General features: G+C 33.6%; 1 protein-coding gene across 2 annotated transcripts; it reads right to left on the bottom strand.

The window, feature by feature from the left end:
- Nucleotides 1-11,086: 11,086 nt before the first annotated feature.
- On the bottom strand, nucleotides 11,087-17,522 carry LOC148629798 (uncharacterized). Of its 2 annotated transcripts, none has more exons than XM_088557267.1 (4): nucleotides 17,318-17,522; nucleotides 16,041-16,207; nucleotides 13,768-15,762; nucleotides 11,087-12,258 (listed from the first exon to the last, which is right to left on the bottom strand). In XM_088557267.1, exons 2-4 carry the CDS (start codon nucleotides 16,102-16,104, stop codon nucleotides 12,098-12,100), a joined length of 2,220 nt encoding a protein of 739 aa, XP_088413393.1. In that variant the 5' UTR covers nucleotides 16,105-16,207; nucleotides 17,318-17,522; the 3' UTR covers nucleotides 11,087-12,097. The 2 variants fall into 2 exon arrangements, with proteins under 2 accessions (XP_088413393.1, XP_088413401.1); XM_088557275.1 differs by having other exon boundaries at nucleotides 16,107-16,207; nucleotides 17,318-17,521.
- Between the last annotated feature and the right edge of the window lie 4,127 nt (nucleotides 17,523-21,649).

Consider the following 21,649-nt stretch of genomic DNA (forward strand, 5'->3'; position numbering starts at 1 on the left):
AATAAAGAGCATAAAGAGCTTTTTGTGCCCGCTCTACGAGTTTGTTTCTGGACTTATAAAAATTACCATTATAATTGAATATAAGACCCAGATATGTATACGAATCACATATTTCTATATTCTGCTTAAAAATATTAAAATGTACCCTTCTAGTAGATTTCCGCTTAGAAAAAATTATAATTTTTGTTTTTGAAACGTTCACAGTCAGCTTCCAAGTTGCACAATATTGTTCAAATACATCTAAAGCAGTTTGTAATTCCTCAGGTGTATCCGCAAAAATTACAGTGTCATCTGCATATAGAAGTATAAACAATTTAATATAAAATCCTATATTTTCTAAACTTTTTGTATCTAGATATTGTAAACTTGAAATAGAGTTTTCGGTAAAAAACTCTTCCAGATCGTTTAGATACAAGGCAAACAGAAATGGAGAGAGTTTTTCCCCTTGACGGACCCCTATTTCACATGGGAAATATTCTGTTTTAAGTTCTCCCATTTTAACACATGATTTAATATTAGTGTACATGTTCAAAATAACATTAAACACTTTCCCACTAATATTATTTTTTAATAATTTTTGAAATAATCCAACTCTCCAAACTGTGTCAAAAGCTTTCCTGAAATCAATGAAAGCACAGTACAATTTTTTACCTGATGAAAGATATAGAGAAATGAGGGAGTGAAGAATAAATATATTGTCCTGTGCACTATAACCTTTCCTGAAACCACCTTGAGAGTCAGATATAAGTCGAAATTCATCAGACATCTTATTGAATCTAGTGTTTATCACAGAGGTAAACACTTTACCCAAGTTGGATGTAAGACAAATTGCTCTATAATTATCTAAATCATCCCGATCACCTTTGTTTTTGTATATGGGTTTAATAATTCCAGACAACCAAGTATCAGGTATCAAGCCCGTATCTAAAACAATATTGAACAATTTTACATATATTGGCAACATATTGGCAATAGAACTTTTTATAAATTCATTGACAATTTCATCGTCACCTGACGCTTTACCATTTTTTAAAGATTTAATTGCCAACTTGATTTCATCTTCAGTAATAGGACAATCCAAAATGGCAATCACATCTTCATCAACATTCAAAACTATCAGCATCAGGATCAAACTCCGTATCATCGTCATTTTTATTTAACGATTTAAAGTATTCGTACAATTGCTCAATAGTGATTTTATTATGAGCATTTGTTCCTCCTTTTCTTACTCGATTCAAAATTTTCCAAAGTTTTTTTGAATCTTTCTTGGAGGTTAGACGTAAATCTTGTTCGAATCTGTGCTGATAATTTTTGTAACTCGTATTCATTTGCGATTTGTACTGTTTACTCGCATTTTTAAGAGCCTCCCGGTTTTCTCTATTCTTAATAAAACTACCGATTCCGTGCCTTATGAAATTTTGCACGTGATTCGGCACACTTTTTATCGAACCAAACTTTATGATTTTCTTTTTCGGTACTACGGCGCTTTGGTTTGCCAAATGAAGACAATGCCGATTTTTTAAACAAAGCAGCAATTTGACGGACAACTTCGTTTAAACTATCAACGGACACTTCACCTTGACCCTGTGACCGAATTTCTTCCAATTTTGTTTGTAACTCAGTTAGACATGTGACGTCATTATTAATCGATTCAATAAACCGGTTCTCCTTATAACTCACCCATCTAGGGACATGCGTAGGTGGAGGCGTGGGATTTATAGTAACTGTGCTCACTGAAGCATTGAGACAAAACGTAATACAATTATGTACGTCAGAAAATAACGGATCAAAGTCATTCACATTAAAAAAACTAAACAATTCAAAACAATGCGAAGACAATAATACATAGTCAATTAATGAAACATTTTTACAAGTTTTAATACCGACTTGGTAGTCATTTCCTGGTAATCTACCATTACCTATATACAAATTATTTCTTTTACAAAACTCAATCAATTTATACCCAAAATTATTTGGAGCTGACTGATCTGTAGAATACCTTTGTAAAGGAATATTATTTTGTACTAACACCTGATAATCATATACATAAGACAATAGGTCATCATCATCTACAATTTCATCTAATATTTCAAAGAGAGAGTCTTCTGGTATAACCACATCATTCAGAAGCTTAGTTTTAGCATTAAAATCACCAACAGGACAGACATTACAATCTGTTTTACTGTTTAACACCAACATTTCATTTTCTATATCTGTAAATGCTTCATTAGAAGCATACCTAGTATTTTCAGGAGGTATATAAATTCCACCCAATAATAAATTTTTGTCAGTACTCAAAATTTCTGATTGGATTTCCACCCACTGAACAAAATCGCAATTTGTAATATGAAATTTTAAAAAATCTTTTAGCCCTTCTCGATAAACAATTACAATTCCACCTGATTTCTTTACAAATTTTGACTTATATTTTGAAAAACATAAATAACCATTTGGCAAATTGCCTTCAATATCATCATAACTATCAGTTTTTGTTTCTACAAAAATTAAAATGTCATTTGTCTTTATTAAATTACAAAATTCTGGACACAACAATTTGGACTTGAGCCCACAGACATTTAAACACGATACGTGTATGTTTTTTAACACATCACTACCAACGTTCACAGTTCGACTCCTGTTAGCGAGTTCCTAGCTGCCCCCAGCGGGAGGGGGGATGCAAAAGTCACCACGTTGGTTTCCGGGCTGACCAAAGAATTGCGGAGGTGGTTCCCTGGACACTTGAGTTGGAGGAGGTATAGTAGGTTGTCTACTAGTAGATGGATTTAACGGATAGTTATAAAAATAATGAATGTTCAATGGAAAATATTTTTTAATATTAGAAATTCATTTTTTAATATTACAAATTGATTTCTAATATCACAAAACCCTTTTTCAATATTAAAGATTTTTTAATATCAGAAATTGGTTTTCTAAAATTAGAAAATGGATTTGTTGTATTCAATTACGACTTTTTAATATTAGATAATCATTTTGCAATATTAAAAAAATGTGACTGATTTAGCAATATTGCAAAGTGATATTTTAATATTACAAGTTCATTTTCTAATATCACAAATCCAATTTGTAATGTTACCACATGTGTAATATTTTATGATATTACTTATCAGTAATTTTTAATATTAGAAAATTAATTTTTAATATTACAAAATGAATTTCTAATATCAAAAATATTTTTAATAGTAAAGGACTTATTTTGTAATATTCAAAATTTATATTCTAATATTACAAAATATAGATTTTTGTCCTCTTTGGCTTGCCATACGTGCAGACGATAATGAAAAAAAAATGCTGAATACTTTTGAGATAAATAAATTGTCTAATATATTTACGATTTAAAACAAGCAAATACAGATATATTATAGTATATATAAGACTCAAGTGTGTAGGATTTGTTTTATTGACTGAATTTCAAAAAATATTTTAAACGAAAAAAAAACGGTCGTAGTGGAGTGCGTTCAATATGTAGAGAGCAAACACAGCAGATTGTAGCAAGTGGTGTAAGGATAAAACCTATTCCTATGTATTAGGTAATGTATTATTCTATTTAAGTACATTTTCGCTACAAGTTGGAATAGTATTTAAGGTTTTGTTACAGACATTTGGGCGGAAAATGGTACCCCATATCCACTAAATTCTGCCCCAATGGGAAAGAAAATTATCGTTTAAAGCATACTGTACACATTGTCGATCTTGCATTTTTTATGGAGACTTTTGTATCAGTCATATTGTCCAGCAAATATACTTTAATTGTCCCGAAGACGATAAAATATTGAAAAGGGAAATTTAAGAATTAACAGATTATCACACATTTTTGCACGTAAATTGTATATTTTTTTGTTAAAAATATCAGTTTTAACATGAATTTGTTTGATATCGCTATTTTTATACATACAAGGTTTCAAGAAAGCAACTACGGTGAATGGCATACATGTATCCAACCCATTTAAAAAAAATGCTAATCTACCACATACGAATTGTGGGTTTTCACGGAAATTTTAGTGGGTATTGGTACCATTCTCTCACCTGAATGGCCTAGATCAGGTTAAAGTATGAAAAGCCTTGGCTCATTAGAAAGCTTAGATGCTACATAGATATGTTTGAATATGCAAAAGCTTGTTTGAAGTAGGGTACTTGAAAATTGCCCATTACAGGTGAATTGGAAGAAAATATGAAATTCCGAAAATTCTCTTTTTTATGAAAATCTCATTATTGTCTTATCGAAACTTAAAAATACGCGCCTGAAATGAGCAGATATGTTGAACACATCGATAATTAAAACACAGGTACCCAACATGTTTTGTACACCGTTTGTATGCCAAAATAACATTTTAGTTCATGTTGAGGTATTTTTTTCCATGGGTAAGGGTGACAATTTTTCACCTAACTTGACCTGGAAAAGTTAAAATATTTATTACTTGGGCTAATTTGGAAGCTACGACACTATATTAATGTACCGTATCATACAAAGACTACTATAAAATAATGATAAATACAGGTGATATAGAAGAAATTCTGAAATTCTGAAAATTAACATTTTTTTCGATTTTATAGTAATTGTAACCCTAAAAAGAAAATCTAAGCGCCTGAATTAATCAGATATGTTAAGTACATCATTATCTTAAATATGAATGCCTAAAATATGAGTTCTAATGTAGAACTTCTACATTATCAGTATGCTGTGAATGAGAATTGTTTGATACCGAGACCAGTTTTCTAGTGGTAGGGGTAATATTTTAACATTTTGACTACAAAAATCGCCAAAATTCATCAAAAGAACCCCAGAAGTATTTAATTGTGTTAAAACTAAATAGAAAATACCAAATAAGCCATTTTTTACTGAAGCATAAATACTCTAGGGGCTTTGACATGGAAAAATATGTCAATTTGTGCGATTTTTCGGAAGGGTAGGGATACATTTTTTTCATTTAACCCCAAAACCTAAGTGTTTCCGCACATTTCTTGGTCATATTGTAAAGCTGACACGTTGTGCCATATGATGATACATATATTTGTTTAGTTTTTTCACTGATGCTGTCTCCTCAGGAAGACTTAGACTCTCAAACAACTGTCACAAAAATCTTGGCTTTTTGACCCAGTGGGGTACAAATATAGGCTTATACTGAAAAGGAATTCGAGAATATTCTTTGGCGACAAATTGATTCGATAATGGGAGGTGTAAAGGTACCTTAAAATTACCATGAAGTTGATGAGTGGGGGCTGCACGGTGGACCCTCCCAGCCCATGCAATACTTACTACACATTACCCCTATTTATGCATATGTATTGAGTAATGCAAGTGGAGACTATTATGGTGTTGCATATAACTTGTGGAGTATTTAAATATGTATACTTTTCTAATTTATAAAACGTTGGCGAGCATAGCGAGCTAAATTTTTTTAAAGGTTTTTGCGGAGGACAGAATATTTAATTTGCACATACTAGATAAGATCAGAATATTTATTAAACAATTCACTTGCCAAGGTTAGCATATTTATTGTCTAGCAATTTGCAAAGTCAGACTATTTATTTGCTACATGTAGTATGATGAGGCCAGATTATTTATTTCCTAAATATTCAGAGATAGATTATTTATTTTCAAAATCTGCTAGCCACCCCCCCCCCCCCCACAGAATTTAATGATCGTCCTCTTAGCTTGAATTATCATAGTTCGAAATCTTAATTCGTAAGAAAAACTTGTTTCTATCATGTCGGATGAAAAACTTTTAGCAAAAACTCTTTACAATATGTTTTTAGAAAATAATATTGTAAAAACTATCACGTTTTTAAAGAGTAATCAAGGGAACCAAGGTTATAGCGGTAATCAAAAGAATGTAATCCAGGGACAAAGATCAGACATGGAAAACAGACACACACAACAAAGAACATAAAGTAACTAAAATCATACATACAAAGTAACAAAAGTAAATGAGCAACTCGGACTCCACTAAAAACTGGGAGCATGGACCAGGTGCACCGGTAGGGTAAGCGTCCTCTGTTTTTCTAGAAACACCCACCGAGTTGCTCATAAAAAGTCAAGTCCGGGGTAGACAAACGAGGAAAGGCAAACTATGACCCGTTGAATAAATCATTTTTCATGGTGCTGATGGATACACCATAACGATCCACGAGTTCATGATGACGACCATAAAACTTCTGGAGTGATGACTTCAATCTTGTAGCAACATAACCCTGTTCCAGAAGCCTATTTGTTAGACTTCTAGCGCGATACAAAAAGTCTGCGTAGTTTCGGCAAGCTCTTGCATAGCGTATGAGTTGTGATATGAACACTCCATACGCAGGAGCCGAAGGGATGTTGCCACAGATGAAAGGAAAGTTGACAATTCTGAATGAAAAGTCATCACGTTTATCGTAAAGTTTGGTCAATAGTTTTCCTTTACCATCGATATCTAAGTGTAGGTCAAGATATGAGGCTGACTTCACAGAATCTGTAGTATCCTTTATCTCAAGTTCTTTTGGGTAGATGCGATGTATCAAATCCCCGAAATTAGGATTGTTAAAAGATATTACGTCATCTATATAGCGGAAACTGAGATTGAAGGATCTAGCCAAACGATATTCTTTCTTTATGATCAAATCAGCTATAAAGTCAGCCTCATAAGAGTGAAGAAATAGGTCAGCAAGTAAAGGAGCACAATTTGTTCCCATTGGAATGCCGACCGTTTGTTGGAAAACACGTCCACCACACTGGACAAATATGTTGTCGATTAAAAATTCCAGCATTTTGTAAACATCTTCCTCTGTATATTTGGAAGATGATTTGGAATTATTTCTTACAAAGTATGAGGAATCTCTACCAAGAACTATATATTTGTATCTAGGTGTACCATCTTTTTTGGAAAAAACTCAGAAGTATTGTAGACCAGAGCATGAGTATTGTCAAAGACCATAGAAAGGCTATGTTCCACGCCAACACCATTCTCGTCGACAGTATTGACAGCTCAAGAACACCAGATGACGCTGACAGATCTTTGCATCTTCCTACCAGAAAGCGTCTTTTTGAAGACGGTGATATTTCCCATTCGTCAAAGCGACAGAATGTATCAACGAATCCAGCATCCGAATCAGAAATTGATTTTCCTTCTTTACTTGCTCCAATCATCCATCATGGTAGCCAAATAACAGTAACAGACAAGTGGCCAAATACCAACAGCCGGCGAAACTTTGGAATGTCACCCCGTATTATTTAAAAGGCAATTTACAGTTGGCCAAGTTAATCCAAATTGTAGATAACTGCCAGATACAGGCGTCAGTATTTGACCCAGAGGTCAAGCAGATATCACCGCACGTTACATCCCAAAGTTTGAGGAACACTTCAACTCCCAACACGTTCGCTCGTGACCTACTTTGGAGAGTCCTTACAATTCGGCAAATCTACGACCTGCTTAGAGGCTACGACTTCGATGACGTCATCTCTGTAGTAAAACAGGTAACCATTGACACATTCAAGATAACAGACCACTACTGGGAGTCCGAATGTCGTCGTTTCATCCTGATATGCAACAGGAACTTGGTGACCAAGCGGTTGATGTCAAGAGTGTTCCGGTTGTATCTCAGGGGAACCAAGCACCCGTTCGGAAACTTCAAGCAGCAACATAGTATAGAATAGAAAGCAAGACTTGTTTTGTGATAATCAGACATTTTGAAAGTTTTCATCATAGTAGTGATGTTATAACGATTTCGTAAATGTACAAGTATACTTTCCATTTTTGTATCGTTTTGTGCTGTTACTTGATAGTCAGAGAAAACTTGTTTCAAATATATGCCAATGTGGTGCTTTTGTTTGTTTGTTTGGTTGGTTTTTTGGGGGGGTTTTTTTGTACCCATGTTCATTTTATGTATCCATGTTTGTTTTTGCGTTAGCGTATAAGATTTATTAATAAATATTTTTTTCGTAAATCTTAAAAGTTTCCGGCTTGCAAACAATAAATATTACCAACGACTACGCAAATGTATAGCTATAGCAGTGATCTAATATATTTAAGCAAGAAGTATTTTAATGTATTGTCGTAAATTTTGCGCTTGTATGAGAAATTCCAGATTTTTCTGAATACATTAACATAAGTTTTTTTTTTTTCTGTAAGGAATTATATTCAGTTTTAAAACTAGTTGGGCTTTCTTTTAACTTGCACCATGTTTCACTTCCGGTAGGTCTGCTCGTGTTTCACTTCCGGTGAGGCTGCTGCTTATATAAAATAGCGTATTTTAGCTAATTTTCAAAGGAAAATGTTTTTTAATCTACACGTACATGCTTAGTTACATGTATTGACTTTCAAGGCACACATTCTTGTTGTTTTGTTATTGTTTATTTATTTACATATCTACTGTACAAAAGAATGTCATTTTTTTTAGAAAATAAATTGTTTTCATCATTTGTGTCTGTTTCCATATTGATATACCGGTGAAAAGTATAAATATATTTTTGAGTTTGGTTGATGGAGACCATGATAAGAAACAGACACCGATAATCAAACACGGGTCTGTGATCACACCAATATCAATAACAAATCTAAAACACGATATACGGGGCGCCGAATGGGACTCTTGTGGTTTTGTACTCAAAATTCAATTTTGTACGATAAAAAGTGAATTTTGTTCAACAAAAAAGAATTCAGATTAACAAGTTGTATCACATACCACAAATTTTCAATTTTTGTCAGAAAAGTCAAATCTGTGTTACAAATTCAATTTTCTGTCACAAATATCAATATTGTGAGACAAAAGTCTACTTTGTGTCACAAAAATTAATTGTAACAATTTTGTGAGTCAATTTTGTATGCAAAATAGTTTACAGAATCCTTTGGATATGCAAATGAATTCTCTCATTACGATGTTGTAAGAAGGTTTCTCATTGGATATAGTAACTGCGGGTCTCACAGATGCAGGTTTCCGATTACTTCGAGCAACGCAGGACGGTTAAGGCCGTTTTAAGTGAAATTGAAAAAATCTTTTCAGTTGCATTCTACAAAAACTGTTTTGAAATGACTAAAATTGCTATGAGGTTTGTTTGATAAAACAGGTTTTAAAATACGCGATTTTTCTACTTTCGATTTATTGAGATTTTCCTGGTGAAAGCGTTTTGACATAGGATGGTCACAGCAAGCAATTCTAACTTCATCCTGTTAATATTTCCCACATTTCCTCTCTTTTATACTCTTTTTTTAGTTCAGATAACAATATTTAAATGACAAGTTCATCACATATGATAACATATATACTGTTCTTGATTCAGTTTTGTCACAACAAGTTGTTTACATTGTATAGTATGTTTTGTTGCTGACGTATGTTCACAAAATATTTGTAATTAATTATGTGGAAAGGACCTTTGTAAGTTGGTATAACTTATGTCCAATCCAATTGCCTGTAAATTTCAGCAATAAAATATGTTTAAACTAAACTAAACTTTCTGGTGAATCACGTGGTCATTTTCTGACAACTTTTAACTCAACTATAAAATGCTTTTGCCCGACCTATTAATCGCAACCAAATTTGTTAACATTTGACAAGATCAATTGTATTAATGTATTTGTCCCAAATTTTACTGGAAAAAAGAAATGAATCGTCAGATTAGCCAAGAAAATCATGTTAGAAATATGTCTTGCGGTGAAATTTTTTAATCTGTAAACGCGGTGAAATATTATTTTGTTCCACTATCTCTCACGATTTTTGTCAGATACAGATAGATTCCTTATTTAGTTCGTTCCGATTCTATTGATTATGACACAAGAAATTCGGTTGAGTGGAACCGGTGGGGCGAGATGTAAAACCGACATAGTACGTGCCTAACTTTCGTTTCCCTTTTGTTTACAAACTCTCTAAGATCTATCTTTAGATTCAAGATTAAGTGACACAGTGGGTTATACGATTACGATATCCGATATTTCTTTCACTTATGTGCTTTGTTATAACCGTGCACATTCGTACCTTATCCACCGTATTGCAGTGAATGCTTTAAGTTCGTAATACACGTGTACATGATGCTGCACATTTTGAATTCATTTGCATACAAAATTGACTTTTGTGACAAAATTGAACTTTGTCTCACAAAATTGAATTTTGTCTAATTTCGTCGCCCCCTACGATGAGAATGACAAGAACAAAATAATTTAGAAAAAAAATAAATCTATACATGACCTTATCGGAAAGGAAATGCGGTGGCAGTGTCTCCTGCTTTGCAAAAAACACCCAGACCATGCATTTAGTTAGTCACCATACTGATTAATTAATTCATATAAATCTTTGCCGTAGGAATTTTTTAGGACACCTTGAAGAGGAGTCCCCCTTATGAGTTTTTTGCCAACTTTGAATTTCCAGCTGGGGAGAACGATTCATATGCACACCCTGAAAATTCTGTGGCGAACTTCTATTCTTTTATGGGTCAGGTTATCATCCTACCAGTTAGTTCAACAGCAAATTTCAAGAATCCATATATGAACTGTTCTTGCGAAGTCAGATTTGAAATTCCGCAGTTTAATGTGTTATGTAGTTTCGTAGCCGTATACTTTTACGGACAATTAAGGGCTGAGTTATAATTTATTGGTGTCAGTTAACCATTAAATTTCTAGGATGTGCATATAGATCGTTCCCAAAAATCAGGAACTCCCAACACATTATTTTTTCATTTTAGTAACGAATTAACTATTTAAAGAAATGTTTTTTTCGAGTGGGAGTGAAATTTAAGAGTGGTGGGTCATAATTTGTTTTTATTTCATTTGTTTTGTTTGTGTGTTTCCACAAATAGGGGATATAATTTATTTTTGTATCTATGTAGAAGGGGAATTGTTTATTTTTAACATTTTTCTGTCTTTATGTAACTGAAATGAGTTGTATAATGAAAGTTGACAGAGTTATCAATGTCAGATCCAGACATTTATAAATCGGGCCCTAAACCAGGGTCCACAATGAGTTCATTGATCATACCAGTATGGAAACTAATATCTTACGTCAATGAAGGCATTCAGAATTTTATTTTTAAAGTTCTCTATCTCAGTTTCAATGAAGCAATTTGAAATACATGTACATTAGAAGTACGTTCATAAACACAATATTGTCAAAACTTTTATTACGAAATTATCCAATGATACAAAAATAATATGAAATAAAATATGTCTAAGTCCGTTGTGGGTTTGTTATGTTCCATTGTTTTTAGTTATTGGAGTTTCCCGTGCTTTTTATTGTTCGTTGCCTTATTGTTCGCTGGCTTATTGTTCGCTAGCTAGAGCTTGGTAAATAGAATTGAGGTATTGTGATGTAGACAGACATTTTTAACTTTAAAAAAATAGATCTCAGATTTGCAGTGTATTTCAACCAATTTTTAAGCGTCTAAACTTTCCTCGTCACCTGAGTTTGTACTGTAAAATGTTCTTGGTGCATTGAATGTATTTCAGCAATTTTTAAATTTTCCATCGTTTTTTTCCCACTTTTACCAAGAGACCTGCCTTATCTGTATGAATCAAAACTTATAGTGTTAACTATATTAGGTACAGCTCTGTCATAAAACCAGACAGGGAGTGATTCATCGTATTTCATGATAATCAATGAAACTGTTCAAACTCATTTGTTACGTCCAAAAACAACTCATCCTGCGTTCATTTCTTAGAATCTGCTATACATCGTGAATTATACTTAAGTACCAGTACATATAAAATTCAGACACTGGTCTATAGTAGGGTGGTTCATGATGTAGAAAAAAAACCATGGACCAGATGATGCCTTTTTTGTCTACATATACTGCATTTTTATGTGACAATGGTCCTTTCTGTATGAAGATCTGTACATTTGAGAAAACTACACTTTTACTTCCCACAAAAATCAACCAAATCATACCAAATCAAGAACGATAACTCTTGCAAAGTGCTAATTTCATGTACAATCTATATAAACTTTATCACAAAAGCGCAACCCTCAAATGAAAATGTGGTCTATAACGGATTTCTGAACCAGAAATAAAACGAAATTTGGTGGGTTTTTGACATGCATGAAACACCTCCTGTCTGATTTTTATAAAACTGGCTACTTGACAGAAAAATAACTGCGACTATATATATACATATTAAAATCATGAAAATGCTGGATTTTGTTTCCCATTGTTTAGTGAGTATGACTTGTCCTCATAGTCTTTTCTCCTTCTAAAACAACATAAAATAACCAGAAACTGAATACTTATAACACCACATAGGCTACCCACTATAATCCAGAAGTTCTGTTCTGTATAAAAATCTGAAAACAAAAGTAAAGGTTTAATAAGTGGACCAAGTATACATGCAGGGAGTCTATATTGGTGTAATATAAACTCCCTGTTATATTTTTATAAATCTCCTCCACTACATGATCACCAATAGCAAATATCCCTTTGTACATGAGACATTTTAGGTAGAATTCTATACACAATAATTTCGGAGAGAAAAGGTTCGGATAACAGGCACATTTTTGAATTTAACAAAAGAATTTTATATATGTTTTCATAGCATCGATCTGCTTTTAATATAAACTTATCGTTTTAATACCAACATAGCGAATGCCTTTTGAACAAAGCATATATAATAGACAAGCTGTTTTACGCCAGCATTAGATGCAGTAATTGCAAAGTCTTAGATCTATATTTACATCTGGTAATATGCATGTGAACATTTTGGAAGTTAATGACATACTTAAACAGTGACATATTCTATACTTTTGACAAGGGCATAATAAAACACTAAACATTCCAAATTCAAGGTATTAGATCATTTAGCGATAATTGCTATATTACCAAAATCCGCTTCGGGTGGTTTCTAAGCTAGACTTACAGGAGATTAAAGTACAATTGTTTGACCGGAATATAAATGTCATCCAATAAATGGATTCGAAGAAAATTGACAATATTCAGCAGTTAAAGTTCAATAAAAATCTGTTTACACTAACGTCCTTTGAGGTCCGATTGTCCGTTTTCTCTCGGTTATGTTTACACGAACTATTATGTAGATGATAAATTTTGGCAGTGCTCTAGCACAGTTGTACAACTTATGACTACCTGAACAGACCGTAGACAACTGGTTTTGTCGATGTTGTTCCGAGACCCCGTGTGGTAAGATTGACGACAGCATAAATTGCCATGCAATTTTTATACATGTATAAGTCTAATATAATGAAAGGTAAATAAACATGATTTTAAGAATTTTCTAAATTACGACCACCAGGAACTGTTTTACATGAGTGGAATTCTCGATTTATTGCCAGTGTGTCCTATTGATACAAAGGAAGTTGAAGGTTTACAAAATGAATTGGAACTCTAATTTTGTAGATAATTCTCCTACATTGCTCTTAAGATTTTATCAGATCAATTTAATAACGTTCAGGAATGCTGTCAGGCGAAGGAAAAAAGCAAATTAGCCAAAAGTCCTTAAGGATGTTCGACAGCTTATTTGAGAATAACAAGGATTTCAAATGGTTGTGAATTTTTTTAAGATCAATGTGAGAAGACATTTCCTTGTTTAAAAGGATTTCGCCCTAACGTTGAAAGCGTTTTAATTTTGTCAAGGTTTTTGGAGAAAATAGTCGAAAAAATGTATTTAAAATTGAAATTAACAAACGTGGCAGCATTTCGATTATGACCAAGTATTTTCGCTCCAGGAGTTTAAAAGACCAACGAACATTTAAAAGAAAACAGAGACCACATGAAACGTGATGACACGGAACTGTAATGTATAATCTCATTCATATACTTATTTCTAAATATAAATAATCTACCTTCGTCGACGTTGGCCATTTTAGGACCAGTTTGGTCAGAACTGCTGAGGCTTTCCAATGCATTCCGATCTGGGAAGTTGTGACAGTTAGGGAAGTTGGGAGGAGGTTGAGGGTGATCTGGGAATGATTCGTTCAACATGACTGCCATTCCATCATTAGCATGAAGTTCTATATGACAATGCATAAACCACACTCCTGGATTATCCGCAACTATACGGGTCACAACATATCCTCCGCTCGGAACTATAATTGTATCCTTCCGGACTGGTTTTTGTAATTCTAATCCTGGAATGTTCCCATTGAACCAGGATTTGTCAGCCCATTCTGCATTATTACAAAAACTTTTATCTCTAGTGACACCACCCTTGCAGTCTACGTCTGTATTTCCTTCCAACATTTTCCCTGTTTTGTTATCATACAAAGGGTATCCCATTTTAAGCACGTAAAATGTGTGCCCATGCATGTGGATTGGATGTGCCCAACCTTTACCCGAACCCATATTTAAAAAGGTCATTTGAACCGTGTCGCCATGGTTCAGGTTTAGAGCGTAAGTACATGTGCACACTTTTTGCTCGCCACACTCAACTGCTTCACATGGCAATTCAGTGATGGGATTAGCAAGAGCAGTTTTCATAGGGAAATGATATCTTCGACCATTAACCGATCCAGGTGTGAACCCTTTCGGTCCTGGAAATGCAAAGTTAAGGAAATACTCTTTAAACTTCCCCGGTGTTACAGGAGGAGCAGCGTCATTATTATCCTTGTTTTTTAATTGGTCGATGCGAAGACAATCTTTGAAATGGTTTTCTGGGTAATACAAAAAGAAGCAGTTTACAACGAGACATTTGTCGTTTGCCTTGCACTCACGAGGGGAACTTGTTGGTAAATCCGTTTCTGATGCCCCTTCGTAACGCACTATTGCCTCGACTGAAGTGTTACGGTTTGATTCTAGTGTCTTTGCCCGCATCCAATAATTCCCAACTGTTTGATTTGCACTAAGTATAAAATCAAATCTCTCCCCTGCATTTATAATAAAAGAATCTGCAGTTTGTGGTTCAATATCAAAACCATCAGTGGCAATCACTGTTAACTTGTGTCCGTCAACGGAAACGTCCCATGGGTAAAGCGCCCCTACATTGATCACACGGAATCGGTACTGTTTTCCAGACTTGACTTTAAATACTTCAACTGGTGCTTCGTTGTAAGCGTTTGACTCAGAATTAAAGAATCTTCCTTTTCCATTGATTAAACCCGAATGAACTTTCAGTAAACTGAAAAACTGACCGTCTAAAGATTTGGAATTTTGGAACTTTGTACGAGTTTCATAACCACCGAAAACCATTCTGGCATCCTCCATATCTGAGTCCCAATCATGATTCCACTCTTGTATTTGCATGATATGTTCTGTCATTTGAATTGGCTTTCTTTCTCGAATAATGAATGCGCCAAACAAGCCTTTAGACCTTTGTGAACCGACATGGGAGTGGTACCAATAGGTTCCTTTGTGAGATGCTGTAAACTTATACGTAAACTTCTGACCAAATGAAATAGGACACTGACTAAGAAAGGGGACACCATCCATATAGGGAGAGCCTATTTGAGGAAGTCCATGCCAGTGTATGGTAACAGCCTCTGATTTTAGATGGTTGTAAACGTGTATTATCACTGTTTGCCCTACATAGACAATTATAGAAGGTCCTGGCAGGGTTTCATTCGCAACAACAACTAAACGCATAGCTTCCCAACCGTCCGCAGTAATAACTTCCGTTTCTGGAATAGGCGTTGCACTTGTAGTGTTTGTTACATCGTACTTGTAAAGTTTGCCGTTGTCGGAATAAACAGCTTTTTCTGAAGGATGCATCATTGTCATCCGATGTTCTACCACCAAAGACGTCTCACATACGTCGGCAGACATATCACATTCATACATTGAAACAATAGGCACTGCAGCGAGCAAAACTATCACAAATACGTGTACATTCATCTTAAATAAATCTGAAAAACGCAAGAATAAAGCACCGATATAATTATATTTATAGTTGTTAATATTTGCTTACGTATCAATTAATGTAAAGTGACTGATTTATGTATTGATCTGATTGTGATATTTTATCCTTTTATTTGGTTTTCTCTCATCTTAAAATCTATGTACCTAACTATTAGACACCCAAATATACCACGAAATAAAGATAATGACAAAGGCTTGTAGCTTAATTCTGAGTTTAAAGCGATTTAGCATCTTATCAACTGCTGATTTCACAATATCTACAAACCTTTTTCTCTAGGAGTAATTAAATTAAAATCTTCCTGCATCATCTTCAATCGACCATGCAACATACCTGTAGGTACTATATTGTAGACGGGACCAATTCGTGTGTAATCGGGTTTTCATAAAGCACCCACTCAGTAACAAATTGAAACAAGCTAGTATTGTGGTACTCTGAAAATAATGTAACAATAATAATAATAAGAAGAAAAGGGGTCATTCAACTTTGACTCATAAATATGATTTATAGATATCATAAATGAATTAAATGTATCCTTGCAATGTGAATTACATATTGAGTATGCAAGTCAGAATCTGAAATCGATTATACTTATTTATTATGTAGATAGCAGTGTTTTATCGAATGTTCTCAGCGTAATAAAATTCGATAATTCACACTGTGGAATAAAGTCGGTAATTTCACTCTAGGACTTTCTCCCGATAACACGTCACAACTTCGATATCAATCCGCCAATCACAGACACAGAATTAAAAATTCACGTTAAAAATATTGATAAATTATGAGAAAATCTATATAATAAATAGCATAATCAATTGGTTATCGCGAATAACCACAACATGATTACTCGTGCACGCCAAGAATACTTAAAGATGTAACTCGTCCGAGGACCCAGACACTCGTGATAACATTTTGGTTATTCACTCTTTCCAATTAATTATCCTATTATTGTTTGCTGAACCGGACAGGTAGAAAAACAACAACCGGTCCAGACGAATCAAGCATGGACTGACAAAACCAAACAAAATAAGGATCACAGCAGATGACATTAGAGAATAGACCTTTATTTTGTAAGTTGGTGAGCATGCTCAATATACACTTCCGCGAGGTAGGGCTTGGGTAGAACAAAAAGAATTTTCCTAGCGGAAGTGTATATTGGGCATGATATACGCATGCTCATCTCGACTACCCTCCCGTTAGCACGAAAGGGTCTATACGTACTATCTGGCAAGTGATAAACAATAAATTACTAAAACATAAAATGCATCAAAATACTGTAACAACCCTGTCACATTTATAGGTATAGTTCGTTCGTCAGTTCGTTCGTGCCTCCTTCGTTCTTCCGATTACACATACAACTTCGCATGGCTGAACGTGAGATACATAGTAGAAAGTTCAATAAATAGAAGGTCATACATTTTGTTTATATTATATTGTGCATTTTAAGCTTGCTAATGGACTTTTTTTTTAAATTGAAGAATAAACAAAATAATAAAAAAAAAAGCGTACTGAGTATTTTTATTAGAAACAACTATAATACTCACTAGTTTTGTATATATCCTACAAAATCTCTTCTGCCAAGTAGGTAAATAGTTTTTTACAACCTTATTTGTCACGATGAAAAGAACACGCTGTTCACTTGAAGGTTTAACCCATATGAAAGGGAATTTAAATTATTGCTCCTTCTCTAATTCTCATTCGTTATATTTGTTTGGGAATCAAACCGATCATGAATTGCCAAAATAATAAGTACTAATATAATACGTAGATAAGGACGTACTAGATGTACAACGTAAGCCCCCAGGACCTGTGAATACACACTTATAAAAAACAATCGTGACAAAACCACAATTTGATTGATGTGAATGTATTGAATAAAATAAATATTATTAAGTTTTTTTCATTCGACCGGTTCGCCAAAAAGGCGCGTCCCCGTCGGTAACACTGAGAAATAAGGTTTCAAGCAGGAGCAATGCGGACGTGAATTAGCAAACAAAAAAAACCCATTTTTTTTCTTGATTTTCACACATATTAATTGTTTTTATTCAAACATTCACCTAGCTTGATTTGTAGTGATCCCACAGAATATGTGCAAAAATTAAATAACACACTTCAAAAAGTTTCTATATGGTCCCAAATTTTTCAACACCAAATGTTGGCCCGAACGTTTCCTTCCTGTGAGTTGTGAAAAAAAATCACCTAATTCTTCTGTTGCATGCACTCAATAAGGAATAAGCTTTGATGAGAACCAACAACACATAACCAATTTATTCAAAAATATGAAAACATACACATTAGAACCAAAGGAGGATTAAAAATAAAAATAAATAAACTTGAGATACAACTTGTACAAATACTGAAAATAAAAAATACAGCAATTGAAAGTATCGAGCAATTCTACTATTTGCAAAACAAGAAATAAAACCTTAAGTGTTTTAGGGGTTATTATTTTTGTGTTACTGCAAGTTTCGATAATAATCTATGATAGAACTTGGGTAATACATTACTGGTATGGTGAATAGTTATATTGAGCCAATATTATTTCTAAATACGAAAAAAATGCATACTTGTAATAGGCTTAGACTATTTCTACTGAGATTGTCTGGTTTGTTATCTGTCAAACCTCCGCACACTAAAACGAAGTTACTTGAAATACATGGTATTTTACTTACAATATTATACAATAGCGTAGTACATGCACAGGTTACTTTTCTTAATTCTTGAACTGTTAGTGACCTGCACCAACGCTTACAGCTCCCACTATATTAGATGTATATTTATAAATTTGATAACTGCTGATTGATTGTCCAAGGCTCAGAATCCAAACTCTTAAGATTTGTGTTTTAAGAAAGTGTGGGAAGCGCTATCATGGATTCTGCCTAAACTAAAATAAAGTCGTTATGGTACAATAAACGTCTTCTGTGTGTGTAATGTAGTAAAAAGTACGGTCGGAACGGAGAAGTCGAGGGCACAACATAGCTCCTCGAGATGTCGACAACCTCCACGTCCGACACGTTTTATATGAAACATTCTTTCCGATATCATTTTGTTGTTGGGGTAACTAGTTCACTGTAAAGTCTTGGTGAAGTGGTGGTGTTTTCTTAATATGTCTGGTATTGTTTTTGTTTTGTGTCCGTGGCCCATCGGACACTGAGTCCTTTCGAGGCTGACCTGGACAAATAAAAATATTAAGCTTTACACTTTATTTGTCAAAACGTACACAGTGATACCAGGGCTGGGTTGAGCTCCCTTAAAACCCAGTATTACGTGCTGTCGGCCCAATCCTTACTTACCAATGAAATCTCTTATTTTATTTTTAATAAGAAAAGCTGATATACATAACGCCATAGTATATGAGACTTTTGGTTATGTAAGATTACGTTTACCCAAATTTACTTTATCTTTTATGTCTGATACGGTTTTAATTTATTTATCCTTAAACAATGGAAACTATTACCTAAAGCAATTAAATACATTTTACCAATCTCGATAAAGTGTCAGTTGTTTACATAAGTTATTAGCAATACAATTAAGCAAGTGCCAAATAATTCAAACCTATTTAGTCTCTTGTCACAGATTATGTATGATTCAATATTACAAATATTTCTTTATTTCAGCTAAATTTACAAATATGTCAAGACTTTCTCAATTACTTAAGCTAAAATGCAATTTTCTTTATTTTTGATTTTTGCTGAATCATAAAATTTTACTGCAACACATATTGATAAAACTACATACACAGTTACATGTCATACATGTCGTGTTTGTATTATCCTTTTTTTCTCCGCTCCAATCTTGAATTTGTTTGCAGTCGTACAAATAAACAGCAAAATTTGGTGTTTCTTGGAGGTGAATTATTTGGTGTTTCTTGGAGGTGAATTATTTGGTGTTTCTTGAAGCTGAATTATTTTGTGTTTCTTGGAGGTTATTTATTTTTGGTGTTTCTTGGAGGTGAATTATTTGGTGTTTCTTGGAGGTTATTTATTTTGCGTTTCTTGGAGCTGAATTATTTTGTGTTTCTTGGAGGTGAATTATTTGGTGTTTCTTGGAGGTGAATTATTTGGTGTTTCTTGGAGGTGAATTATTTGGTGTTTCTTGGAGCTGAATTATTTTTGGTGTTTCTTGGAGCTGAATTATTTTGTGTTTCTTGGAGCTGAATTATTTTTGGTGTTTCTTGGAGGTGATTTATTTGTATTACGTTTAGTTTTATTTTTTCACCGAACTTATCTTTCTTCTTCACCGTAATGGTCTGGTCTGCTGAAAGAAATGCCCATCCATATAATAATCCTTAAGTAATATAAAGGAATGGCTGTATTTTTTAATAAATAACATCGATTACGTGGTATAAGTCTGTAATTTCAAATATTTTATAATTACATTTATTTTTTTTCAATTCATTTTTTTTATCTAACAAGTCTGTTACTCAGCAAACTTATTTCTCTGAGATGGTGGATTTATTTTATCCAACGAGGCATTGTGTTACTTCTGTCAATATTATTCCCTCTGAAAAGAGGAATATTCACCATCCATTTTTAGTATTCAAATAGTAATATAAAGAATGAATAAATGAATCGGTTTTTTTTATATATATACCCCAAAAAGTGGCCGTCTAAACAGTCAAACTATTTTTAAAGTCTTTAACCTAACTAGTATACTATTTGTACTGTTGTTGGAAATTGCTCATGAATTATTAATTCGATTTTTTAAAATTCATCCTCATTTTACCACTCTTTTCGTACTCTATACTTATATTAAAGAGCATTTATCAACACACGACCCATATCATATGATATAGGAGTCTCGAGTTAATACAGCGTGTGATACATATTTTGACATGTAATATTAAGTATTCATTATACAAGTATGGTGTCCCACTAGTTTACAGTTTATTTACAGTCAGAACATATGTATAGTTTGCACCAAGGAAAGTTGGCAGTATATCGCCCACCCATTTGACTAAAACGTTTTGTTGATTATATTGGAAATTAGTAGGCGCCGCCTTTCGGAACATTTTTTTTTTATCCGTCACCGAGTTTCTTTCATACTCGGTGAGGAACATCATCCACGTTGCACTGGCCATTTTACAACCGAAAGTTTGATTTGAACTTGATATAAAATGTGTTTTTCAAGCATTGTACTTAACAAAAAGAAAAAGATTGTGTTCCCTAATAAAGTAAAACAGTATATTGCAAAAGACTTAAATTTCTATTTATAATTTTCAAGTTTGATTGATTAAGGTTTCATGGTTTATTAAGGTGAGATAGAAAGGAGCTGTTTATTCAGTTAAAAATGTTTCGGCACTTCGGTTATCTATAGAAAATCGGCCAAGCAAAGAAAGACTATTTACGAATTCTCGTAATGTAAATAGCTTTGCATCAAATTCATTATTTAAATTTCAACCTACGCGCGAGTTTAATATTGGATTGTACTTGAACTGCTCTCAAAAGTAAAATAAATCCAATTAAAACTGCTTTATATTTTTCATTTTCCCAGTTTGTTGTGAACGTTACGTCGACAGTTTCTCTTTCTCATTAAAACTGAAGTGAATTTGCATTAAAAAAACGTTAAAATAAAAAAAGAAGCATAAGCTAAATGTAAATGAATACCGAGATGTCTTATGGGCGACGAAAATCTGTTTTCAAAAACTCGATTAGTAACATTAAAAAGAGATCAGTGCATAGGACAAGTTACATATAAAACAAAGCGTCAGAAAGGTGAGCTCAGATAGATTATAATCGGGTTGAACTTAGAGTCTCGGAGAGGATGAATGGTCCCGGTCTGATCTACTGCTCGTTGAAGTTGTATCTGTTGAAAGGGGATATCATTCATTAGTTTTCTCTTTCAAATTCACATTTTTTTATTTATGCAAAATTAGA

The sequence above is a fragment of the Perna viridis genome, chromosome 1, assembly GCF_037379345.1.
Source record: "Perna viridis isolate PV_CMFRI_1.1 ecotype Kerala chromosome 1, ASM3737934v1, whole genome shotgun sequence".
Lineage (NCBI taxonomy): Eukaryota > Metazoa > Mollusca > Bivalvia > Mytilida > Mytilidae > Perna > Perna viridis.